This window comes from Arvicanthis niloticus, chromosome X, assembly GCF_011762505.2.
Source record: "Arvicanthis niloticus isolate mArvNil1 chromosome X, mArvNil1.pat.X, whole genome shotgun sequence".
NCBI lineage: Eukaryota > Metazoa > Chordata > Mammalia > Rodentia > Muridae > Arvicanthis > Arvicanthis niloticus.
In genome coordinates, this window is record NC_047679.1 from 9,698,113 (window position 1) to 9,721,894 (window position 23,782).

At 37.9% G+C, this 23,782-nt stretch overlaps 1 protein-coding gene across 3 annotated transcripts in view; it reads right to left on the reverse strand.

Annotated features, from left to right (window-relative positions):
- Nucleotides 1–907: 907 nt before the first annotated feature.
- Nucleotides 908–23,782, reverse strand: part of Otc (ornithine transcarbamylase) — a 64,641-nt gene continuing 41,766 nt past the window's right edge. The window contains exons 5-10 of one of the 3 annotated variants that reach the window (XM_034485626.2): nucleotides 20,038–20,191; nucleotides 17,265–17,387; nucleotides 11,647–11,700; nucleotides 11,410–11,559; nucleotides 7,796–7,933; nucleotides 908–1,396 (exon numbers count right to left, since the gene is read on the reverse strand). In XM_034485626.2, coding sequence (XP_034341517.1) covers nucleotides 1,337–1,396; nucleotides 7,796–7,933; nucleotides 11,410–11,559; nucleotides 11,647–11,700; nucleotides 17,265–17,387; nucleotides 20,038–20,191 — 679 coding nt within the window. In that variant the 3' untranslated portion in view covers nucleotides 908–1,336. Of the gene's footprint in view, nucleotides 1,397–3,733; nucleotides 5,718–7,795; nucleotides 7,934–11,409; nucleotides 11,560–11,646; nucleotides 11,701–17,264; nucleotides 17,388–20,037; nucleotides 20,192–23,782 lie in introns of those variants that run through there. The other 2 variants (XM_034485625.2, XM_076918299.1) reach the window with 2 other exon arrangements.

The following is a 23,782-nucleotide window of genomic DNA, read 5'->3' on the forward strand; positions in this document are numbered from 1 at the left end:
TCAATTCAAATTCTGATGATCACACTGAGGGAGAAAAAAGGCAAGTTAAAATTTGGCAAATAGTAGATTTATGGAAATAGTTAATATGTGGCATGAGTAGATTTGTGATATGCACAGATGTGAAAAATTAAATTTTTCCTAATACAAAAATTATAATTATGAACTACATGAGTCTGTAATGGACCCGCATTCCTGGATGGCTCTACCATATGTTAAAAAACCTTTCCAGTTACAACATGAAGTAGCTGATACATAGAGAGATATATGCACTTGACAGACTCCAATCTTTCCATAAAATTATTAGAATTAGGGTCTGCTAGAGCCTGACATATACAGAGGCAGATGCTCATAGCTAACCATTGAATTGATCAAGGGGTTCCCAATGGAGGAGTTAGAGAGAAGACTGAAGGAGCTGAAAGGGTTTGCAGCCCCATGGGGAAGAGCAGCAATACCAACCAACCAGAGCTCCCAGGGTCTAAACCATCAGCCTGGGAGCACATAGGGAGGGACCCATGGCCCCAGCTGTATATGTAGGGAAGGATGACATTGTAAGGCAAAGGTGGGTAAGGAAGTCCTTGGTCCTGTGAAGGCTGGATGCCCCAGTGTGGGCGAATTTGAGGGTGGGGAGATGGGTGGGTGGGTGGAATCATATACTCATAGAAGCAGGAGGAGGGGGGAAGGGATAGGGAATTTCTGGGGGGGGGATGGGGAAAGGGGATCACATCTGAAATGTAAATAAAATATCCAATAAAAATAATTTTGAAAAAAGAAAAATACTTCAGTATGGGCAAATTGTCATTTTTAAAAATTACATAATCTCTCTGTGACTGTCTTCCCCGTTGGCTTGAAAATTGAACTCATTTGCAGGATGTATGTCATTTGATTTCTTCATTGGTCTTAAGGCCCATGAACTTACCGGCAGTTGACTGCCTGACAAACGTTTATTTATAAATGAGCATGAATGATCACTTATTAAGGTAATAAGCATAGATTACATTTAATGACTTAGACATTCTGCATTGTAAGCATAGTGTTTAATGTTTAGTGGAAGGAAATGGGAATGATAATTAATGTGATGCCCAGATGTCATTCAGAAGTTGTGAATTGAAGAGAGTGTTTAAACGAAGTCAAGCAGGATAATAAAATGGCCAGCACTTAAACTAAAAGCTTTAAGAAATTCTCACAAAAGCAAAGCAATTACATAATCATACCATGCACTAGAGATGTGTTTGAAATTTTAAATTCTTCTCTTTTCCATATAAACTGATTTAGTCTGTTGATAAACAGCAGAGGTTTTTGGTTGTGTGTGTGTGTGTGTGTGTCCTCTTGACAGTCATCAAAACTTTGGCTTCTGGAGCACAGGTGAGTAGTCTGTCAGCAGGGATACCATGACAGCCTGGGATGACAAAAGAAAGAGAAACAAATGGATAAATATTAGCAACAGTCTGCCTTGGGACCTAAACCAAGAAAATTAGATTTCAGTTTTGCAGGCTTAGAATTTAAAATGTGTTTTCCCTAGGAAAGGATAAGGGAACAGGTCTTAACTAATACTTATTTTTGTTTAGCTGAAGGAGGGTACAGAGGGATTAGCCATACCCAAATATTTGCATGAACACCATGCTTACTTAAGACTCATTACAGGTCAGAGATTTAAAGTGTGATGCTGTGGTACTTGCAACAAGTGGGTTTTCCAGTCATTAGTTGGAACATAGGTTCTGGCTGGTTTTAGAGCAAAATAATGCCCCCTAACCCACTTCCCCTTGTTTAACCTGTAGTTTTGCCATTTGAAACCTACAGATGTTTGAGAGAAGCCATATGTAAGTAATAAATGTAAACTATTCAAGCTAATGAATGCCTCCTCTCTGAATTTTTGTCCCCTGGAAAAGAGTATCTTTATAGACAAGAGTATAACTTGGTCTTGGGCTGTCAACCACAAACAGGTATTGTCATTTTTACTTTTCCCAATATTCATGCTAGGGACAGTAGAAATATCACCAGAAACAATCACATTGATTATACATATATTCACTAATATATATTTATATAATATGTATCACTATATATAACATATATAATACATAGCATATATAAATTAGTGAGTATATGTATAACCACTATATAATAATATATAAAATATATACTATATAAAGAATATATATGTAATTATGTATAATATATAAGTGAATATATGGATATATAGCAATATATAATATATTAGTGAATATATGGATATATAGCATATATTTATATTATTTTATTATATTAAATATATAATGTATTTTAATATTATATATAAACATATTGCATGTTATATGTATTATATTACATGTATTATATATGCTGGATTTTATATATATATATATATATATATATATATATATATATATATAATGATATCTAATATATATAACATACATTGCATGTTATATGTATTACATTACCTGTATTATATGTGCTGGATATTACATATATTATGATATCTAATATATAATATAATACATACATGATATATTATATGTATTATACACATACATAATATATACATAAAATACATATATACATAATATATAATATGTATTATAATATTATGTATAATATATATATATATATATATATATATATATATATCAAATTGAGTGCACATTTTGGTACTTGTCAGTATATGTGTCAGTCAAAAATATTTGCCCACTACCAGGCTTGCATTGGATGCATTAAAAATGAACTTCCATGCATTTTCTTATTTAATGAAATGACCTGCTAAGGTGGCTTCCTTCATTATTACTTAGAAACCAAAAGGCAGATAGTACAGAAATGTGTCTAAACCTAAATTCTCTGATTTTACTCTTGAGAAGCAGTTTTATTGCCTCTGAGGCAATTCTCTTGCAGTTCATGCAAGTGTCCTGTACTAGTGTCCACAGGCTACAGCAGAAAGGCAGTGTTGCAGTTCAAAGAAATTCACTGAATACACTTTTACAATTATTTTCTTGTAATTGTGTCTATCTGTGTGCATCTGTGTGTGGGTATGTGCACGTGATTGTAGTTATGTGCCAGTGCCCTCAGAGATCAGAGGAGAGCTCTGGATTTTCCAGAGGTGGAGTCAGCAGGTAGTTAGGAGCTTCATTGTGGATGATGGGAACTGAACTCCTGTCCTGTTTGTAGAGCAGTATGCATTCCTAATTGAGGCACTCTCTCCAGCACCCTGAATGTACTTTTAAACAGCTAGCCTGTTCTGAGTGGTTTCTGTGCATCATACCACTTCAAAACTTTGTATATTGTCTGAATGGGTAAGAAATACGAACTGGAAACAGTAAAGATGAGGTGTAATTCTTCTGGTTGCGTGATAGTAAGCAGTGGATGCTGACTTGCTCGTCCTGAGACGCTGACCTCTGTGCTCAGCTGACTCTTATTTCCTTAAATCCTCACGACCATTTTGAATTTGTTTCTGTTTTAGCCTCAGTTTGCTTCATGTGAGTAGATTTGGTTAAATGAAATTAAGGTTATTTTTTTTCCAAGATCAGGGAACCAAATTTACCCCCCCCCTTTTTTTTCAAAGCCTACATTCTCAAACCAGTATCATATATGCCTTCAGAGTGAAAACAAATGCGTATCCAGGCTATGTTGCCAGCACTCTACCACCATACTGCAGAACATCAAGGACGTGGTCGTGATTATTGTTCTTAGGCATGATCGTTTCCTTTCATTTCAGTGCGACAACAATGAATAGACAAGGAAACAAAATTACAAGGTTTTAACAAGGAAACAAAATTACAAGGTTTTACTCATAGACAATAAAATTTTAAAGTGGTTAAAAGGATGCTGGAGATTGGACAGCCTAAGGAGACCTTGGTAAAGCAGGACACTGTCAAAAAGGACCCCGGGAGGACATTCTGGGGGAAGGGAGGGCCATGTAACAGGTAAAACTGTTCAAGTTCTTTTAGGGGTTTCAGGTCTGCATCTCAGGTTTTCCTTTATTGTGCAGAGTCATACAACATGTCAAGCTTAGCTTCCCCAAAACAAAATAAACAAACAAAAAAAACTAGGAATGGACAGTTTCGCCAAACAGTCAAAAATTACATTTAAACAATACGCTTTCTTGCTATAAGTATGTTATAAATAGTGTGCAGAACACACTTATATAAAAATTGTTTATCTGAAGTTGCAATTTAACTGGGCATACTGTATTTTATATGGTAGTCTTAGCTTGGAGAGGGGTGAATGATTTTGAATATTATGAATTGTATTTGCAAAGGTGTTACATACTTCAGGACATCCATCCAGATAACAGTGCCGTTAAGTGTAGCATTTGAAAAAGAGTCTCTTTAGGTTACTTTTGTACTATATGTTAAAAAGATGTATACAGGGGGGAAAATGTATCAGTAGTTTTGTAAGTATTGCTTTCTCACTAATCACGGAAAAATACAAAAACAAATTTTCTGCGGAGGAACATGTGTGCTTTTTGTTTCTGATTTAAAAAAAATATGTGCACTATGGAGCGAACATTGTGTTGGGAGTAGATTTGTTGGAAAATACTTAATGTAGAGGCCTTATAAAGAGACTCTTACAGCACACTTTTGCTTTGGTGATCTTACACAGGTTAGGAACAGGCTTTCTCTACATTCTTGGAATGATATACCTTACAATGTATCTCAAGTGTGGAAGCCAGGTAGTATCTTTTCTTCTTGCTTCTATCCTGATTTTAAATGAAGTCATTTAGTAGAAAATCATTCGCTAGAGGAGTGCTGTTCATTAAAACTGTCAGCATTGGTGAAAATGCCCTGCCTGTGCTGTCTAATATGGTAGCCATAGCTACGGACAATACTGAACACTTAATGTGGGGTTGGAGGTTAGTTTGGCCAAGGAATTATATCTTTAATTTTTAAAAGTTTAATATAAATTTAAATAGCTATATGTACCCAGTGGCTTCTGGATTGACAGAACAATTGTAGGATATTGTCCATTTAAAGCATCCTGCAAAAACAAATTATCACAGCAGTGTTGAATCTAAAGGCCATTCTGAACAAGCAGAGAATAATTTTATTGCCTTTAAAACAGGAATGCAGTCCAAATGACCTCCAAGGTCTCATCCTGCTTGAAAATGCTCTGCACTTAAAAAAAATTGTAACAGGCTGTTTGAGGGATGCATATCGCTCTTTTTTATTTTCATTTTAAATTCCACAATGCCGGGCAGAGAATCTGGCAAAGTTTAGAAGCGCAAATCACGTGATGGAAAGGAAATGAACTCCAGGAGACCTCCAAATCCTCCTACACAGGCACAAGGACACAGCCATCGACTGCCACCTTCTCAGCATTCAAGTCAAGAGTGTTAATTCATCAGTTATGCCTCTCTTTCTGTTCTATACCATAGACAGACCCAAGATTCCTCTCCACATAGGGCTCAAACTAGCCTATTGATGACATTCATGACCTAAGTAAAATTATCCCTCATTTGTAATCTCTGTGACTCAGTGGACTCATTTTTATGGGTGAGTCCACTGAAGGTTGAGACAATTTATCCAAGATGACACAGATGGTTTGTTTTGAAGCCAGTTGGTAGAAGTGGTTTCTTGACAGCCAGGGCAGCACCGTTAGACTCTCTGCAGTCACTTTGGTATAGCTTGCCCCTTTCGGAATTTTATTACATTATGCTAAGTCTTTTTATAATAAGAGTGGTCCAAGGCAATGGGCACGGTGAGACTCCGGTGAGACTCCAGTGAGACCTAAGTGGATAAAAGTGGGCTGTAAAAGTTCCCTGTGTGAATGTATTTCTTGTAAACATGTTAACCACATTAAAACATTATAGATTAAACTTTGGAAGGAAACTTCATTTAAACATGTTGTATAATATGCTTTAAATTTTCAGAAAGATAGACTATCTCCACAGTTGAGACTTGAGCATTTTTAAGCATTTCCTCTAGTGTTTATACAACCTTCCTCAACAGATTTATTTGCATCATCTTTGGAACTTCAATTGTCCTCTGGTAAAAAAAAAGAGAGAGAGAGAGAGAGAGAGAGAGAGAGAGAGAGAGAGAGAGAGAGAGAGAGAGAGTTTGAAGGGACATTTTACAATGTCTTTCCCTAAGGTGAATGTTGGAGAACTTCCATTTTCTATTTTACATCATTTAGCTCTTTAATACTTAAAATGTGGTCCATAAGACAGTAGCACCGGAATTGTCTAGCTTCTCATTAAAAATGCCAACTCTCAAGCCCAATCTCAAAATTAGTAAATCAAACTTTCTCTTAACAAAATACTGAAATGATCACTAAAGCTTCAGAGACTAGCCTAGGTAACAGAGCGATTGCATCTCTAGCTAAAATTAGGGTCCTGCTATTAACTGCATCAGGTCAAGCCTGAAGAAAATAATTATAATGCTAATTATCCTAATATTTATACTGCATTAGGCACTATACTAAAATTCTCATGCATCATTCAATGATCACAATGGTCCTATTACCACTGGTAAAGAATTAACAGGTAGTCCTTCCCAACTTAGTTTACCATACTATGGTGATTAGAAGCTAATGCTACATTTTTCCAGACTTCCTTTGAAGTGTTAGTAAAAGATTGGTAATAAGTTACATCTAGTGAACACTTGTATATACAAGTGAACAGTGTACAATAGAAGCCATTGTCTGAAAGACTACATCTTCTGTTCCATGTGCATGCAGGTTAAAGTATCTGTTTCAGCTAGTGCATCTGATTTGAGTGGCCCTAGATATCAGGCTGTGGGTGGTTGTATTTGTAGTTTTTCTGGCTATAAAACATCTCCAGTGACTTGTTGTATATTTTTCAGCCTGTGATGTCCTTGCTATGTGGTGTTCCATAATGATTCACTATATCCCCTCTCCCAAGAGGTTTTTAATGTCTATGAACCCCTTTCCAATATCCATGTAGGATGAAGTCTGTTGTTTGCAACTAAGACTCTGCTAGTACAGCAATAGAGATCAGCTAAATCCCTTTAAAATGGAGGAGCTAACTTATAGCTTGTGTATATTCAGTTTTCCATAGACATTTCCCTATGAATATTGCAAAAACAATATCATGATAATATTTCTTAGCGTACCAGTGGTAAAGATAAACAATGGCTTCATCTGAAATGGATGAATAACATCTGACATAAGATTTGCCATGAATTTTAGAAATGTTCCATACTTATAAACAAATTTATCTCTATGACCAAACTCAGACTACTACAGTTCTTTGGTTAATGTATCAAGAAAAGAATGAAAAAGGAGAAATTGAATAAAGAAATGATATTTTTGAATGCCCATTTTATACTAGGCACTGAATTAGCAGCTCCAATGAACATAGACAGATTGATAAGAGTAGCTAGCTCATGGCAGTAAGTATTTTGATTAAAATTGATGAATTTCGGAGGGGATCAATTTTACTTCATTCAACTGTACTATGCATGCTAATAAGAAATACTGGCCATGATCTTCCTGAACAAAAATAAAGAGCAAGTTGGCAAACAGCTCATCAGGTAAAGACAACATGCTGCCAAATCTGAAGACCTGTGTTCGAGCCCCAGGACCCACCCAGTAAAAAGCAAAGAACTGACTCCTGGGTAAAACTCCTCTTACCTCCAATTACACTGTTTGTTAAGTGTGTGCCACCCCCTGCACACTGAAACATAATTAAATTGAATACAAATTTAAAACTGTGAAATAGATGCCAGAAGAGCAATCAGTAGAGTTGGACAACCTTGGATGTTTATTCTTTACCCCAAAACATGAATTGCCAAGTTGAAAGCACGCTTAGAGCTCCTTACCCTCCCATTGCTCCCTTCATCCTTACCATAATTGTCCACTTTCTGTTTTCCGCTTCTGGGAACACTAACGACCGTGGAGAATAAAACACTTCATCATCCACTTCTTCTGGCTTTCTTGGCAAGCAGTGTAAAAATGTCCAGTCAGACGCAGCCACTTTAGCAGTCTAAAGAAGTGGGGACAAGATCACATTTTAAGTATGAACTCTTAGACAAGGCAGTCATATATAGCTTCTTCAGGATGTAATAACACATTTGTCCTGGCATTATATATCACTACAAAGCAAATGGGCAGAGTGAAGCTTTTAGCTGAAGACACCCAGGATAATGCATCAATCCCTCCGACCTATGGCATTTTGTAGTCACTCTTCTAAATTTGAGAGGTCACTCCAAGTTAAACCAGTCAATTTACTTCTCCGATATTCTTCCTGGTAAGGCAATGGACATTTTAATAATGAGGCTGGTTAATATGTAGCTGATAGCAAAAGTTGCCAAAATGTCAAGAAGTTACGTCGATGCCATGGCAATTGTACTTTGAGCTGTTTTTCAAATGATGAGTTTTGGCATATGAAGTATACCTTGTCACAAATTAAAATAATTTTGAAGAAAGCAGTGAGGTGGGAGTGCATTGAAGAGGATTCGGAGAGCTCTGCACTGCTTACTTTCTTCCAAATGCAAATGTGCTAGCACTCTCAATTTCCACCCGCAGTTAATTCCCAAAAGTAACACCCCCCCATCCATTTCCGTTTTTCACTTACACATTTAAAACTACATTGCCTCATACGTTCTTACCTCAAAATTACTGCCTTTGTGCTGAAATTTTATTTCACTTCTAAGTTGAGAATAATTGAGCTTCTAAAGTACTGGCAAATGAGATGGAAAGGAAGTAGCATTTATACCTGTCATATGTCAGGAAAATTATTATTCTTCCATCTTACAGTACCGGCACGAGAAAATGGCCCAAGCCAAGCATGAGACAAAATGTATGTAAATTAAAATAGCTCTACCAAATATTTGAAACATATATGACAAAAAATTAACCATGGCATATAAAAAAAAATCTCATACAACCAGTGATAAATGAGAGCAGATAGAAATTAAGTAAAGAGATGACAGAGATATGAAGACATAGAAATGGAATGACCAATCAATTTGAAAAATGCTTAGCATGATCAGAAATAATGCAAATTTTAGAAATCACAAGATGCCATTTTCTCTTCAATTTACAAGATGGAAAATCTAAATAACAAAGAATGGATGTGGGGAGAAAGAACTGTAATTTACAACTGGAAGTGTTTAAACTATTCATCCTGTTTGGATGAACATCACTGGTATTTTTCAAGTATATAGGACATCAAAGAAAAATTCTTCCTTCAGAAGAATTTTTTCTCTAGTAAAACTTCACAAAGAAATATGAGTAAAACCATTCTTTGTAGAATTGTTTGAAATTAAGATTTTTAAATATATCAATAAGAACCATTGTAGGCAAATCCACTTGTATTTTGGAATTCACGGTGCAATGCTGCAAAGAATAAAATATCGAACGGAGGTTTCCTCTGGAATTGAGTTGTGACTGGAAGCACATGTCAGGGGTAGTGGTGATGTTTCTCCATCTAGATGCCAAGATGAAGTTCACTTTTTGGAAATGGGGTAATTATGGTTTGTGCTTTTTGCTTGCATGCATGCCATTCCCTAATAAAAACTTTTTAAAACTATCCAGGGACTGCAGAGATGGGACAGCAGTTAAGAGAAGCCTCTGCTCTGCCACAGGAGCTGGACTTGGTTTCCAGCACCCACGAGGTGGTTCACAGCTGTCTGTAACTCCAGCTCAAGGAGGTCCAACGCTCAATGGGCACTGCATGCAAGCAGTGCACTGACACACATGGAGGCAAAACACTCATACAATAAAATAAATACATAAAATAAAAATGAAAGTAAAAGTGTTTTTGCAAACCGTAAATATTTCAATGAATTAATAAGAAAATCTCAGTTTTGTCAAGTAGAAAACACCAAGTGAGAATAGTATGTCTAAAGTACCATGTAACAAATATCAAACCAATACTTGTAAGTAAATGGACAAATATTTGTAAATGGGCATTAAATTCTATCTGTGGAAATATGTAGGCCGCCAACCTTATGCGGCTGAATAAAACGGCACCGCAGAGTTGACACGGCTGACCAAAACAATGCTGCACCGCGTCAACTCTGCGGGCCAAGGACGCACATTTGCACGCGCCAGCCGCTCTGAGGTGGCGATCCAAGATGGCACCTGCCTAGGCTCTGGTAGGAACTACCAGAGGCCTGCGCATGCGCAGTTCAATTTGGCTCCAGCCCCTTCCGAACGAGGCATGCAAATGAGGTGCCACTAGGGTACCATGAACCTGGCCAATCACCCCCTCCCGGGCGGGGTATGCTAATGAGTATGCTAATGAGTCATTGCAAATTGACCAATCAGACACCTCCATGCGCTTTGCCACGCCCAGGGCTGGGGGTATATAAGCAGCCCATTCTGGGCATTCGAGTCAGTCTCTCCCAAGAAATCTAAAAGAGCGCTTCCAATAAAGGCTGTTGAGAAGGATCCGGTTTGTCGCGTCTTCCTTGCTGGACAAGCGGGGCGCGACAGAAATAGTCACAGTTGAGGGGTGGGAAGAAAATAAACATGTTGGTTTTATACCTTGTTAAAGGGGGAACCATTTTTGCTTTGTTTTTCATACTTTGATATGTAATAAAAAGAAAATGATTTCTGCTACTTTGTTCATATTTTTTTGTTTTTATATAATCACTGTCTCCATCCCAATATGCTCCTGTCATTCAGGATATGCTTTCAACAGAGGTTCTCAAGGTATGGCCGTCAAGTAGCAGAAATGCATTACCTAGGAATCAGATAGAATGCAAATTCTTACATGCATGATCCACTGAATCAGAGCCCCTGGGGTTGGGGCCATCCAGCTGAGGATAACTATACACACAGGTCGCTCTGATGGTTGCTCGAGATTGAGTATGGTGTGTACAGAGGAAGGAATTGTTCAGTGGTAGAGTTCTTTGCCTAACTTGCTCTAGGCCCTGGGCTCCATGCAGATGCCCAGCACTGCAGACAACGAACGAAAGAGTTAAGGGAAGAGAGGGAGGCAAGCAAAAAGGAAAGATTGATATACAGCTTTTCTGATCTTCCAGAAAGGCATTAGATTGAAAAGGTGTCCCTTAGGGATCCCTGGGGACAGTTGGCAAAACTACCATGGATTTAAGAAACATTAGAAAATAAAAGTAAAAGCAAGAGCTAATGTTGCAAGCAGTTATTGGGGTTTTTTCTTATGGAAGAAATCTTAAGAAATTGTATGCACCTGAAGTAACCCAATGTCCCTGAACTTACGTAGAATAAAGCATTTTGGAATCTCTGTTGTTGTTAGAGAAGGAAAAGCTTGCTCCTCTACAGGCCAGGTTTCAGATTTGTCTATCATAACAGGTTTTTTTTTTCTATAGAATATCACTAGTCTTTGGGAGGAAAGAGATTTTGTTGGGTTGCAGAGAATCCTTAATAGGGTATGAAAGGTCAGTTGACTGCCCCTAAAGTGAATGAGTGATGAGGTAGTTCTAGTTTTTATGAATGCAATTAATGAACCTTCAGAGAAGCATCAATTTGTACCTTCATTGTAACCTGGTAACCTTGGAAAGCTTGAAGACGCTTTTTCTTCTCATCCTCTTGTCCCATGCTTATCCAAGTATCTGTAATTAATACATTGCCTCCACGTGCTGCTTCCAATGGATCATTTGTCATTGACAACCTGGTACCATTCTAGCACAGAGAAGTTTGCTGGTTAAAAATATAAAAACTTCATGGAGCAGAGAAAGACAATTAGAAGATTATAAATAAAAAGCATACTTCCTTGGCATACTGCTCTGCTAGTTTGACTATATTAGGGTCTGGCTCATAACCCTGCAAGAAGAAACATTAGCTGTTATTTAGGTGATTAGTTAGTTTAATTATACATGACACTGTTTAATAGCTCTTAGATTTAACAACTATCTAGTATGTCTTAAAACAAAACAAGAAAAAAGCCCAAGAATAGGCTCTCTCTTCTCTTTGAAAAGACATAGCTTATCCACATTCAGTAGAGCACATTGAAGCATTCACGGTGTCCTTTGGACTATGTCTTTTTCAGTCATAAAGACAAACAGAGCATGGCACTTTCTACCTCATGGCAGACCTCTCCTTGACCCTTTAATGGCACGAGAAGGCTATATAGATAATTGCACAGCTTAATGCATTATCTATGCCTTTGTACACATGGCTCTCTCTCTCTCTCTCTCTCTCTCTCTCTCTCTCTCTCTCTCTCTCCAACATGCTTTCCCTCACTCTTTCCACGAGCAAGTTTTGAAATCTCGACTTTAATGACCACTCCACAGAAAAAGTACACTGTAGCCACTACAGCTAAATACTAATGAGCTCCTGACTTACTCTTTCCCCAGAAAAGTGAGACTCACTTGAAAATGTCATTTATACATATGTTTAGAATAGTTTGGTGAGGTAAGCAAGGTGATTATAAGAGGTACCTATTCTTAGGATTCAATGATTTGCCATCCTCGGTGTCTTGCTTACTCACCCTGGTCCCAGCTGTAATGGACATTCTGCAGACAGCTAAAGTAGCTAAAACTATTGCCATGCTGCCATGAACAGTTCCTCCCCACCCTCCTGTCTGTATAAATTGTTTACTACCTGCTTCTTATGTCAAAGCCGATTCAGAGCCTCAAGCCTCTCTGCCTACATCCCTTGCTTCTATCTCCTTTAATTCTTGTCAATATACCACCACAGGAAAGCCAAGCATCTTCTCATCCCTTTACACATTTTGCCCCTTTCTACAACCCCAGCCTTTCAGCCTTGATTATCTCCTCCTGGGTGTCTTCATCAGAACATGTCAGCTCATGAGCTCATATGCAATTCGTGTCAGTTCAACCCCCACAGCTAGACCCACCGTCCTCCGTCTTTCTAATGTTTTGAATTCATAGCACCTACTATGAATCGATTTTTTTACATTTTCAGTATGGATTTCTGCTGAATGTTCCCACCACTGTGAGTAATCATGATAAAAGGACTTACTTCTTTAAGTTGCTATGGTGATGTCAGATGGTGGCTTTCATCTGTCTGCCCCCTTTGGACACTGCTTCATTTATAGAAGGTCACCTCACTCAAGCAAGCACACTTTTCTAGGTATGGCCCCATATTATTCACAGAGTGATTAATAGGAAGATATTAAAACCAGGCCCTTTCTGCCCAAGCCCTGGCAGATCCAAATGACCCATCCACATACAAAATCCTCCATAGGTCATCTAAGCTTGTGGGTTAGGCCCACATCATGCTCAACTTCTCCCTCTGAACGCTCCTGCTTCCTTACCCTGCCCTTTCTCCACACAGCCATTGATTTCAAGGACATACTGGCGTGGACATGTTATACATGCTACACACTAAACTCTCAGATTCTGCTTTCTGAGAAGCTCAGCTTGTGACAGGCATGCCCAGGTCTGTTCATCTGAAATCTGGCTTCTTTACACAGACTTGTGTCTACCATAGTTCTTTTCTCTTCACCAAATTCTGGAAAAAAGAAACTGCCAAGATATTGATTTGGATAGGCTGCAGACATTTTAAAGCAAGCTTTGTTACATTCAAACTGCCATGAGCTTTTGGCTTGTTTAGGGGGTTTGGGGGGGGGGGGCGTAATTAATAAAGGTTTGTGAATTTGGAATTCACAATTTGGAATTTGGAAACTAATGCTGTGAACACTCATATAGGTGAACATACATGAAGAGCCATGGATATTAAACCAGGCGTCTACTGCTCTGATAATGTAGTCTTGCCTTCCGGGCAGAGGAATTGGACTCTAAGAATAATCATTCTTAGAGAAGGAATCAATAAGTACTTACAGAACTGAGAAAGAGGCTTGGAAATTAAATAATCAGCCAACCTTGTCCACCCTGAACTGTGACTTAGAAGGCAGAGAGAAATTTTTCACTCACATCTCACTTTTCAATACTAAATCACCCATTGGCTTTTGCATAAATCTTACAACCAGATGAAGAAGGTGATTAACAAACCAGTCTAAATATTCACTTAGAACAATGTTAATATCATCACCATCCGTGGCTTATTGGAATACTGTTGCATATCATGGACGGAATAATATTTTTCTGGAACATGTAAGTTATTCTTGGTTGAGGCATGAGAAAATGGATTACTTCTGTTTCTTAAATTTACAATAAATCTAGCTTTATCTTTAAGGCAAATAGTTTTACTAACAAGAGGAGACTTACAAATTGATGGGTCAACTTCTGCACTATCAGACTTTACAGCAGTATCTTAAAAAAAAAAAAAAAAAAAAAAAAAAAAAAAAACCAAAACCAAAAAGCCTGATCTCACCAAGATTTAAATGGCTTTTGCTACACTTTATCATGTAAATGAGTTTCAGTATATGAACATTACTGAAATTACTCTGTAATATTGGAAATTTTCTTTTAATGTTAATAAAACATTTTTGACATGTAAGACAATGTTTAAGCAGTGCATTTCTTCAACAAAATGGAGCCATTCCAAAATTTCCTTAGAGCAGGGAACAATTATTTTTACATGCACCTTTCCCTGTAAAAGCGAATGCATTCACATTTTGTCCTAATATGGAGCCCTTCTGCAGACTAGAGTTCTAGTGAGAGTGTGCTCAAACATGTCAGAGTTGAGCTTTTTTCCCAGTGCATGTTAAATGAAAGGAGAAAGAGGATTTGTTGGAAGGTCCATTTCTCCGAGTTACTAAAATTTGATGTAATAGGTGAGCCTCCAGAGCACGCTATTATTGCATGTGCCTGCCATTTGTTCTATAGCATAGCAGGTGCATCTCAGCAAACAATGCTTTTAGAAAAGTCATGCCCTAGAGGTAGGGCATGACTCAGTGGAAAGTACTTAGGTAGAATATATGAGGCCCCGGCTTTGATGTCACTGCAACACACACACACACACACACACACACCACATACACACACCACATATCTCTCTCTCACACACACACCACACAGCACACACACAAACCTCCACCCCCCCTTACACACACACACACACACACACACACACACACACACACTGCCCAAAGGGAACCTCTGGATGTAACTTTATTTGGAAATAGGATCTTTGCATATATAAGCACTTAAGCTGAGGCCTTGGCGAGTGATAGTAGGCCTAAATTTAAGAGGTTATTATTTTGAAGAACAAGGACATTTGCACTTAGAAATCTATGGACACAGAATGAAGGTGATAGAAGAAAGGCTTGGAGTAATTCAGGAAGAAGCCAATTAAGAATGCAATGAGGCTAGGCTGTGCCAGCACCTAGATCTCAGTCAACATGTTACTGTGCTTTCTGAGCCACCCAGTTTGCTCTAATTTGTTCTGGCCTAGGAAACTAAGAGAGAAGGATGCATTGACCCAAACTGACTCAGCTACGACATGAGAGAAAATGATTTTATTTACTTATTTGGAATACAACAGGCCACATAAGTGTGTTTCAACACAGAACTTAAGCTTTTCTGTTCTTTTTCAGAAGGCCACTCTGGCTACCATTGTAGTAGTCACAGTAAGTATCATCGTAAGTGGCAGAGAACTTGCCACTCCACTCTGACTGATGTCCCTCAGCATTTACTGTCCAGAAGGATGAAAACCTGCACTCCTGACTCCAGGTTGGGACAATTCTGAAGCATACCTGACACTCTGGAGCACATTTGTTGCATCAATTTAAGATTCTTTATGTTGGGTTGAACATGTCATGGCACTAGGGTGACCAAATCTTCCTGGTTTTCCAAATACTCTTGAAATTTTAGCATTGAATGTTTCTAATCTCAGAAATACCCCAGGTCTAGAGAAACCGAGATGTTTGGTACCTATAAATAGGATCCTTCCTTGGTTTTCCCTTTCTCTGATCTTGTTCTAGATCTTCCTTACGAGTCTCCTAGGCATGGATATGTTAGTAGGAAACTCAGTTGAAGACACTGGACAGATGTGGGGTGGGTGAAACATGCAGGAGATACTCAAGGACTGGGTGATCACTATTGGAGAAATCCAGAGAGTCATCTCCACACTATGTTCCTGGTAGTTGGTAAATAAACACCACAAATTCAAGAAACAGAAGAATAAAGAAAAAAATTTGAAGACCCCTATACTCATACCAGAATGAGCCACATGAAAAACACCAAATACATGCTTGATGAGCAATACGCTGACAGGACACGTGATCATGGTGAACAGTTGTGTCCTAATGTGAAGGCCAATTCTCTGACCGCAAATCAACACTTAGTTTCCAAAATGGTTTCTACTCAGGAAAATTTCCTTTTTAAAAGACTCCTGTAAGCACATCAGAAGTTAAATAAGAAACATAATGGAGAGAAGAGAACAGTAGATCTGGAGTGTTTAAAACATTCTCAGCAGATCCTTTAGGGTTGGCTTGTGCTTGATTTCCTTGTGGGGCTAATACCTTTCCCAAGTCCCATTTATTCTTCACAGAACAAGGATATCGTAATGTAAGACTACTTCTAGGGAGATGCACATGCTTTTTAATGTGAATTTATTTATGCATGTATGTTATTAAACAAATCAAACATCTATGTTAAGAAATTTAAATCATATGAAAGGATATCCCTTGAAGAAGGAGGAGGAGGAGGAGGAGGAGGAGGAGGAGGAGGAGGAGGAGGAGGAGGAGGAGGAAGAAGGAGAAGAGGTAGAGGAGGAAGAAGAGGAGGAAGAGGAGGAGGAAGAGGAGGAGGAAGAGGAGGAAGAGGAAAGAACTCTCTGCTACCTCTATCCTTGAACCTTCTAGTTCTATATAGAGCCAACAACTATCACCATTTTCTTAAATAACAAGAGTTCAGATATGAAAGAGTGTGCTTATCATACATTCTATGGGAGTGTATAATCAGGATTTGAAAAAAAAAACATGTAGGGGTAGTTTTTGTGGGCACATGAGACTCATATTTAAAACTCTAAAGAGACCCCCTGGAGATGGGGCTTGAAATCTAAAGCTGGATGCTAGCAATGGGTGCTTCACATAGGACAGACATTTTTCTTTCTTTAACTTTTTTAATCAGATTGTTGCATTGATAAGATTACAACACTATTTCCATGCCCTGAAGATTTTCCATGGTCTGGTTTTCACTGCATTCTTCTGCCTGTGTGATAATAACACACAAAGATGCTAGTCATCATAGTGACCGGTATCAGGGCATCCAAAGGCAGAATTCAGATGTGCTTTTGTCACAGACTCATGAAATAAAAGGCATCAGCCAAGACTTGTTTCCACTATAGAAATGGAAAATGGGGTTCTTAAGAAGCTAGATAGTTATTCAACAGAAGAGTTGGTAATATAGCTTAAATTCCATGCCTTCAGCTATGCCTGCCTTGATCAGAAGCATTGTTTCACTGGGTAATAGCTTCTGATCAACAGAGAAGTTTTTCAGGCCAGTCAGTGTTCCTACCTTTGGAGTAGCTGCTTGAAGGTGCATCCCGAATTTTGCAGCACTCATCATGATGGAGTGCAGGATATTGTTCCCATCCCCTATCCAGCTGAGGGTAAGACCTTTGAGAGAGCCATAGTGTTCCTACAAAACAAGAGGTAAAGGCATTAAATATGGGGAGGACACCCACTTTTATGGAACAATTATTAGAGTTAAGATAAAGGGAAAATTTTACCTAGAAATAAATGCCTTATGGGAAGGAATAGACTATATTTGGAATTATACTCAGTAACATGAACACACAATCCCAAAACTGTAGAGCTAAAAGGTTCTAATATCTTAAGCCAAGACATGGTCATGAGGCTTTCATCTTCATGAATTTTGACTCTGTTTTATCATTTAAGGAATTAATGCTGTCAATGGTCAGATACCAACCTTGCTGCTGACAATGAAACAAAGAGGCACTACTTCTATGTAACTTGCATGTGCTATTGTAAAGAAGTGGCTGCTGTCATACACAAGAAACAGTAGAGCATAGTGACTCTTGAGAGCATTGCCACCATCAATGGTCAAAAAGGCCACCATCAATGGTCAAAAAGAAAAATCCATGCTCAACATTACTTTGTTTACGGATACATTTGTATGTAAAGTATAAAGACACTCCTGGGGATTGTGAATACAAATATCATGGTAACAACTTCTTTGTGGGTGGGAGTAAAAGAATAGACATAGTAGGTTTAAACTCAATCATTTTATTTTAGAACAACAAATAAATCTAAATCAATTGCCTCATTGCTTTAGAAATGAACAAAACAGCTCTAAATGTGGGGGGCTCAGTAGTAAAGAGTTTTCCAAGCGTGCATGAGGCCCAGGGTTCCATCCCCAGCACCATAAAAGAAAAAAAATTGATAAAGCAGTATAATGTACACATAAGAATTTGTTTTATCTCTTAAGTTTAAAAAGTTGGGTTTTTTTTTTTAATGGAAGAATGGCAAGAATATGCCACGGCATGTATGTGGAAGTCTTAGAACAACCTCAGGCACCATCCTCCCATCATTTCATCCTGTGGTTTCCCAGAACTGGTGACAAATGCCTTTCTTTATGCACTGAGCTCCCCCAGCCGCCCATTTTTATTTGTCTTAAAATGTCTGTAGGCTTAATACACTTAAAGTTAAATCCGTGTAAAGATCAAAGAAGAAGAAGAGAGGCTGAGTCGTTTGGAGATCACGGAACTAGTAGGTGGCTAAGCTAGGGTGGGAAGAGAGGTTCACCTCACTTAGACCTTGTAATCTTCATAAACTGCTCTTCAGTCACTGAAATTATATCTCGATGTAGCCTTAATCAAGCATTACACAAGGGCCAGCAGAAGACCCTATGATGAATAGAGCAGCTCATGCCTACTCAGTGAGTTCATGATTTAGTAATGATAAAGTCCCAGAGAGAAACATGAAGCCATCTAGTGTCTACACAAGGTTTCCTTCAAAAACATCAACTTTTCATCTGACATTATTTCTTTTTCTCTGTGTGGATCTTGTCTTCACCTCTGAACAGTGTTTCTTTGTGTTTCACCTCTCATTTAAATGTTCACAGCTCATTCAAATGAGAAGGAAGGTGGACCTATATCCAGTTTGCCTTTTTCTCTTCAAAATCATCCAGAGACGTGGAAACCCTGATTGTTAAGATTCTGAGTCACTTGGGAAGCAGAAGCAGGTGGATTTCTGAGTTCGAGGCCAGCCTGGTCTACAGAGTGAGTTCCAGGACAGCCAGGGCTACACAGAGAAATCCTGTCTCGAAAAAACAAACAAACAAAAATTCTGAGTGACAAGAACATGTAGTTTAGCTGTGTCAACCCAAATAAATAATGTAAGTCTTAAAAGTCATTCAAGTGTCTGATTTGGGCAGACATGGCCAAATTAGACACTTAATACTATTAAATCTACATGTTCTTTTTTTTCTATTTTTAATCATTTTATAAAATGGCAGAAAATGCCCCCTTTCTATTATTATTAAACAGTAGTAGACCATCTTGGACATTTAAACTAATTTCTCTACTCTTTATTTCCAAGTTACAGAGTCTGGTGTCTGTAGGATCACTGTAGTAGTTACTTTCCATGGTTCTGGGATGAAATACCTGACAAAAAGCAACTTAAGGAAGGAATGAACGGGCTATGTGGGGTTCAAAGGTTCAAGGATCCTGTCTATCACTGTGGAGGAGTCAGGGCAGCCAGAGGTTGATGCAGCTGGTCCCATTGCATCCACAGTCAGAAAGGAGAGGGAAAGGGGAGTCCTTAGCAGTTAGCTCACTTCCTCCTTTTCCTTCACTTTAGGACCCCAGGTCATGCTACCCATAAAGTCGCTCTTTCCACCTCTAAGGATCTATTGTAAACCACGACTCCAAGACATATTCAGAGGGCTTGTCATTTAGGTTAGTCTAAATCCTCATAAGCTGAGAATGCTAACCACACAGTCACATAAGTCATATTGATTCTACATGCAAACTCATGTCTTATTCATTCATTGTTAAATTGAGCAACAGAAAGCAAAACAATTGAAAGAATAGAAGATGAGAGACGGCCTAGGTGTTTGGAAACGGGATTGGGAAGAAAAGGTCATAAAGTCTCTTTAGAGCAATGTTCTGTTTTCTAGATCTATAATACTCACACATATGCATACTTTTAAAAATAGAAATTATTCATAATAACAACTAAGCATCATTTAAATAAGCTTCCACTTGATGATATTTAGGAATTATTTGTTAACTTTTCTGCTTTGTAAAGCAAAGAAATACACCAACCTGGAGTGTAAGGTAATCAGCCAGGATCTGGATAGGATGATACAAGTCTGACAGTCCGTTGACAATTGGGATGGATGCTTCTTTAGCCAGAATGTCCAGATCTGATTGTTTATACACTCGAGCTAACACTGCATCTGTCATGCTGGATAATACACTGTGGCAAACCAAGATGAGACATTCTTAACAATTGTTCTCAATAACCTGTTCTTTAATACAAGCTTCTTAAAGATATGGATAAGTGCCAATAAATGAAAATGGGTGAATTACAATATACCTAAGAATGTGACAGATTGAAAAGCTAACACTAAATATATAGTCATTATGGAGGACAGACGTTTTTCCACCCACATCTTATTTGGTGACCATGTTACATTTTTGTGGAGCTAAGAAATCAACTGTGAACCCAGCAGACATGATGATAAAGTATGACTGACAAATGCCACTTTTTCAGTTTACCTAGGTTTAAAGGGACAAGACCAAACAGCAAGACATTCCAAAAAGCATTCATGACTTGGTATGTGGCTAATTTTCTTTTACATTAGCCCACAGGGGGAAATTTTTTTTCATAATATATAAAACATCCATGTAGCAGGTATGGAAACACACACAGAAACCCTACAAGAAAGAACATTCTGTACACAAAACCATCCACTGATAGGCTCTGGATGTCACTATCTGCATCTGTAGTTTCAAGGGTACCTTCTCCTCAGGCTGTTCCCACCAAGAGACTTGGCTCAGCAGAGGAGAGCCCCACAGCCCAGTCAAACTTTTTGTCCAAAGCAACAGTGACACTTAGATCTCTCCAACCCATATCTTTTTCTTTATTTTCTCATGTACATGGGTCCAACCTGCATGCTGATATGAAGGCTCTATCCCTATCCTTGCTTCATGTTTATATCACCTCCCAATATTCCAGGAACTTTTGATTCATTCACGAATCTGTTAATCCATTGATGACGCCAGAGTGCATATGATCCAATCCCTTCCCCAAAGCCCCATCTCTGAACATTTCTTCTGAACTAAGTATTTATCACACATGAACCTGGGGGGGGGGTCATGTCCAGTTCAAACTGGAAGAGGACCCACACACAGGGAGAAAACGTATCTGATTTGGAGTCTTATATAGTTATAGGTGAGAGGAAGATAGCCCCGGACATGGTCCTGGATTTGGAGCAGGCAAGTACTGTGTAATGTGTCATGGGAGGATTATACTCTAGAAAATTCTCTACAGTGTACTGTTGCAAAGAGTCTGGAAGTGGAATCTTGTAGTTACACTACAAACAAGTAAGCAAATCAACATATGCAGTATTCCAGCTGCTGAGCCATTTTGGAGAAGTATGAATGAACTCGTGAAATGTCTGTTAACATATGCTCTACAAGTTTGATGTCACAATAAAGGAATGGAAAGATGAAAGAGCCAGCAGACAGGACTGAGGGAGTAAGTCAATAGGGCATTTATCTAACATGCATGGGGCATATTCTACCACCAACACTGAAGGGAAAAAGTCAGGCATGGTAGGGCATACCTGTATTTACAATACTCTGAATGTTGAGGCAGGAGGACCACTACCAGTTCAAGGCCAACCCTGGTTTCATAGTAAGACACCCCCTCACCCACATACCACACACATGTACACCAAATAGAAATAAATCTACATTATTTTTTCTTATAAAAATATAATCTCTTTTATGATGTTTGGTATAATCTCTTTTATGATGATGCAGATCCCATAGTCAGAACAGAAGTTTGTGATAACAAAATGGTACACTTTTTCAGGAATGAACACTTCTCACTACTGATCTGTTATAGCTACTCAAATCCCTGATAACAACATGATGTGTTATACTAGGTGGATTAAGATTTTATACACACATTAAGTATTTTTCTTTCATCTCAGTCAATTACCAAGAGTGACAGTACAGAAGCTGGTGTTTTTAAGCCCCCAGATGCCTGAAAGCATCCTTAGGACAAAGAATTTGGTCCTTCACAATATTCTATTAAAATATATATAGAAAATGAATTATTAGAGGATATTCAATTCAGCATTCTTGGCAGGATAAAATCACAATACGTCTGTAACATCACACTGTTGCCAGGAAGCAAGAGAGGCCTTTAAATGGCAAGGGCACTGCTAATGAGGAGGAAGTCATCTTAAAGAAGCTTCCACTTTCAAGCTATAATTATTTATAGCAGTAAAATTTATTTTTCATGATGCAAGTTTCATTTGTAAAATGCCTTGATACTTGTAAGAAATGAATTAATATACAGAGAATATAGAAACATAAAAGAGAAATATGAAAAATGACTGTACCTCTACATTTAAAATTATTTAAACAAGTGGAAACACATATATACATACATATGTACATACACACACACACACACACATATATATATGTATTTTCAAAGAGATATTTTATGAGTATTTTGTTAAATATATTTTCTGAATGTTAAGCATATATAAATATATATAATTTTCAATCTGCTTAATACATAATGAAGTAAGCTAATTTATCAGCCAACTGGTTCTTGAAACAATAAAAACTCTTCCAAAAATAGGCTCTATCAGTATTTGTGGTCTTCTACAAAAGAGAAGTAACAGAGATTCCAGCATTTAATTAGCACCAGTTGTCATGAGATTTCCAATGTAATTGAACTGTTATTCCAAAATAAAGACTTAGTTAACAGTCAATCTTGCATTCCAGATTCACTTTCTTGTTTCTCTGAAAGGGAAATCTTTTCCTGACTTAACTAATTCTAGCCCAATGCCAAGAAACAAGGTTCATATTTTAACACGTTAAGAGAAGACATGCATCTTTTATTACAAAGCTGTGGTAATGGGTCATGTACAGTCAAAAATTAAAGGCAAACAAATGAAACCAAAAAAACACCTCATCTTCAAATTTTCTTAAAAGAATAGACATGAAAGATAATAACGAGGATCCTGTAGTAAACAGAATAATAGTTCACAAAGATGCCCATGTTCTAAACTGCAAAATCTTTACATAATAAAGTGCGTAGATATAATCAAAACAAGGGTTTGGATAGAGGATGATTCCCCTGGGTTGGATTTCATATAAGCTATATATCTTTATAAGAGAAAGAAACAGATGAGAAATGGGAGATGATGCAGTGGTGAGAGGTTTGGGGGTTAGCTGAAGGATGTGGGCAACCTCTGGGAGCTGGAAAGGTCAAAGATTCAAATCTTCCCCAGAACCTCCAGAAGGAGGCACCTCTTCTAAATTTCAGATCCTCAACATAGTAAGTTTGCTTTTTAATCGCATAAGCCACCACATTTGGGATAGTATGTTAAAGAAACAACAAAACCTAGATAGAGCCCCATGACAAAACTGAAAACTATTTTGATAAGATACATAGCCAGGTAGACAACAGCTGGAGTTCAACTCCCCTTGATCTTAGCTATCAGTTCTCACTAACCAATCAGAATCAAGTGCTTGACAATGCATTTGAATTGTATCCCTGTCTTCCTAAGATTCTTTTTCCTAAGGGATTCTTTTTTCTTTCCATCTTGGTTAAATTACAAAAACCTTGAAAGGATGTAAAAGCATCTGTAACCAAAGGATGTTTTAATTCCAGGACTGTGAAAGACTACAAAAGGAGGCATAAGAATAAATAATATCAATAAAAGTAGTAAGAACATTATAGCTGTTTTATCATCAAGATATCAATTGACTCTGCAGTCAATATGATATGTAATGGGTTCAATTTCCTTTGTGACTAAGT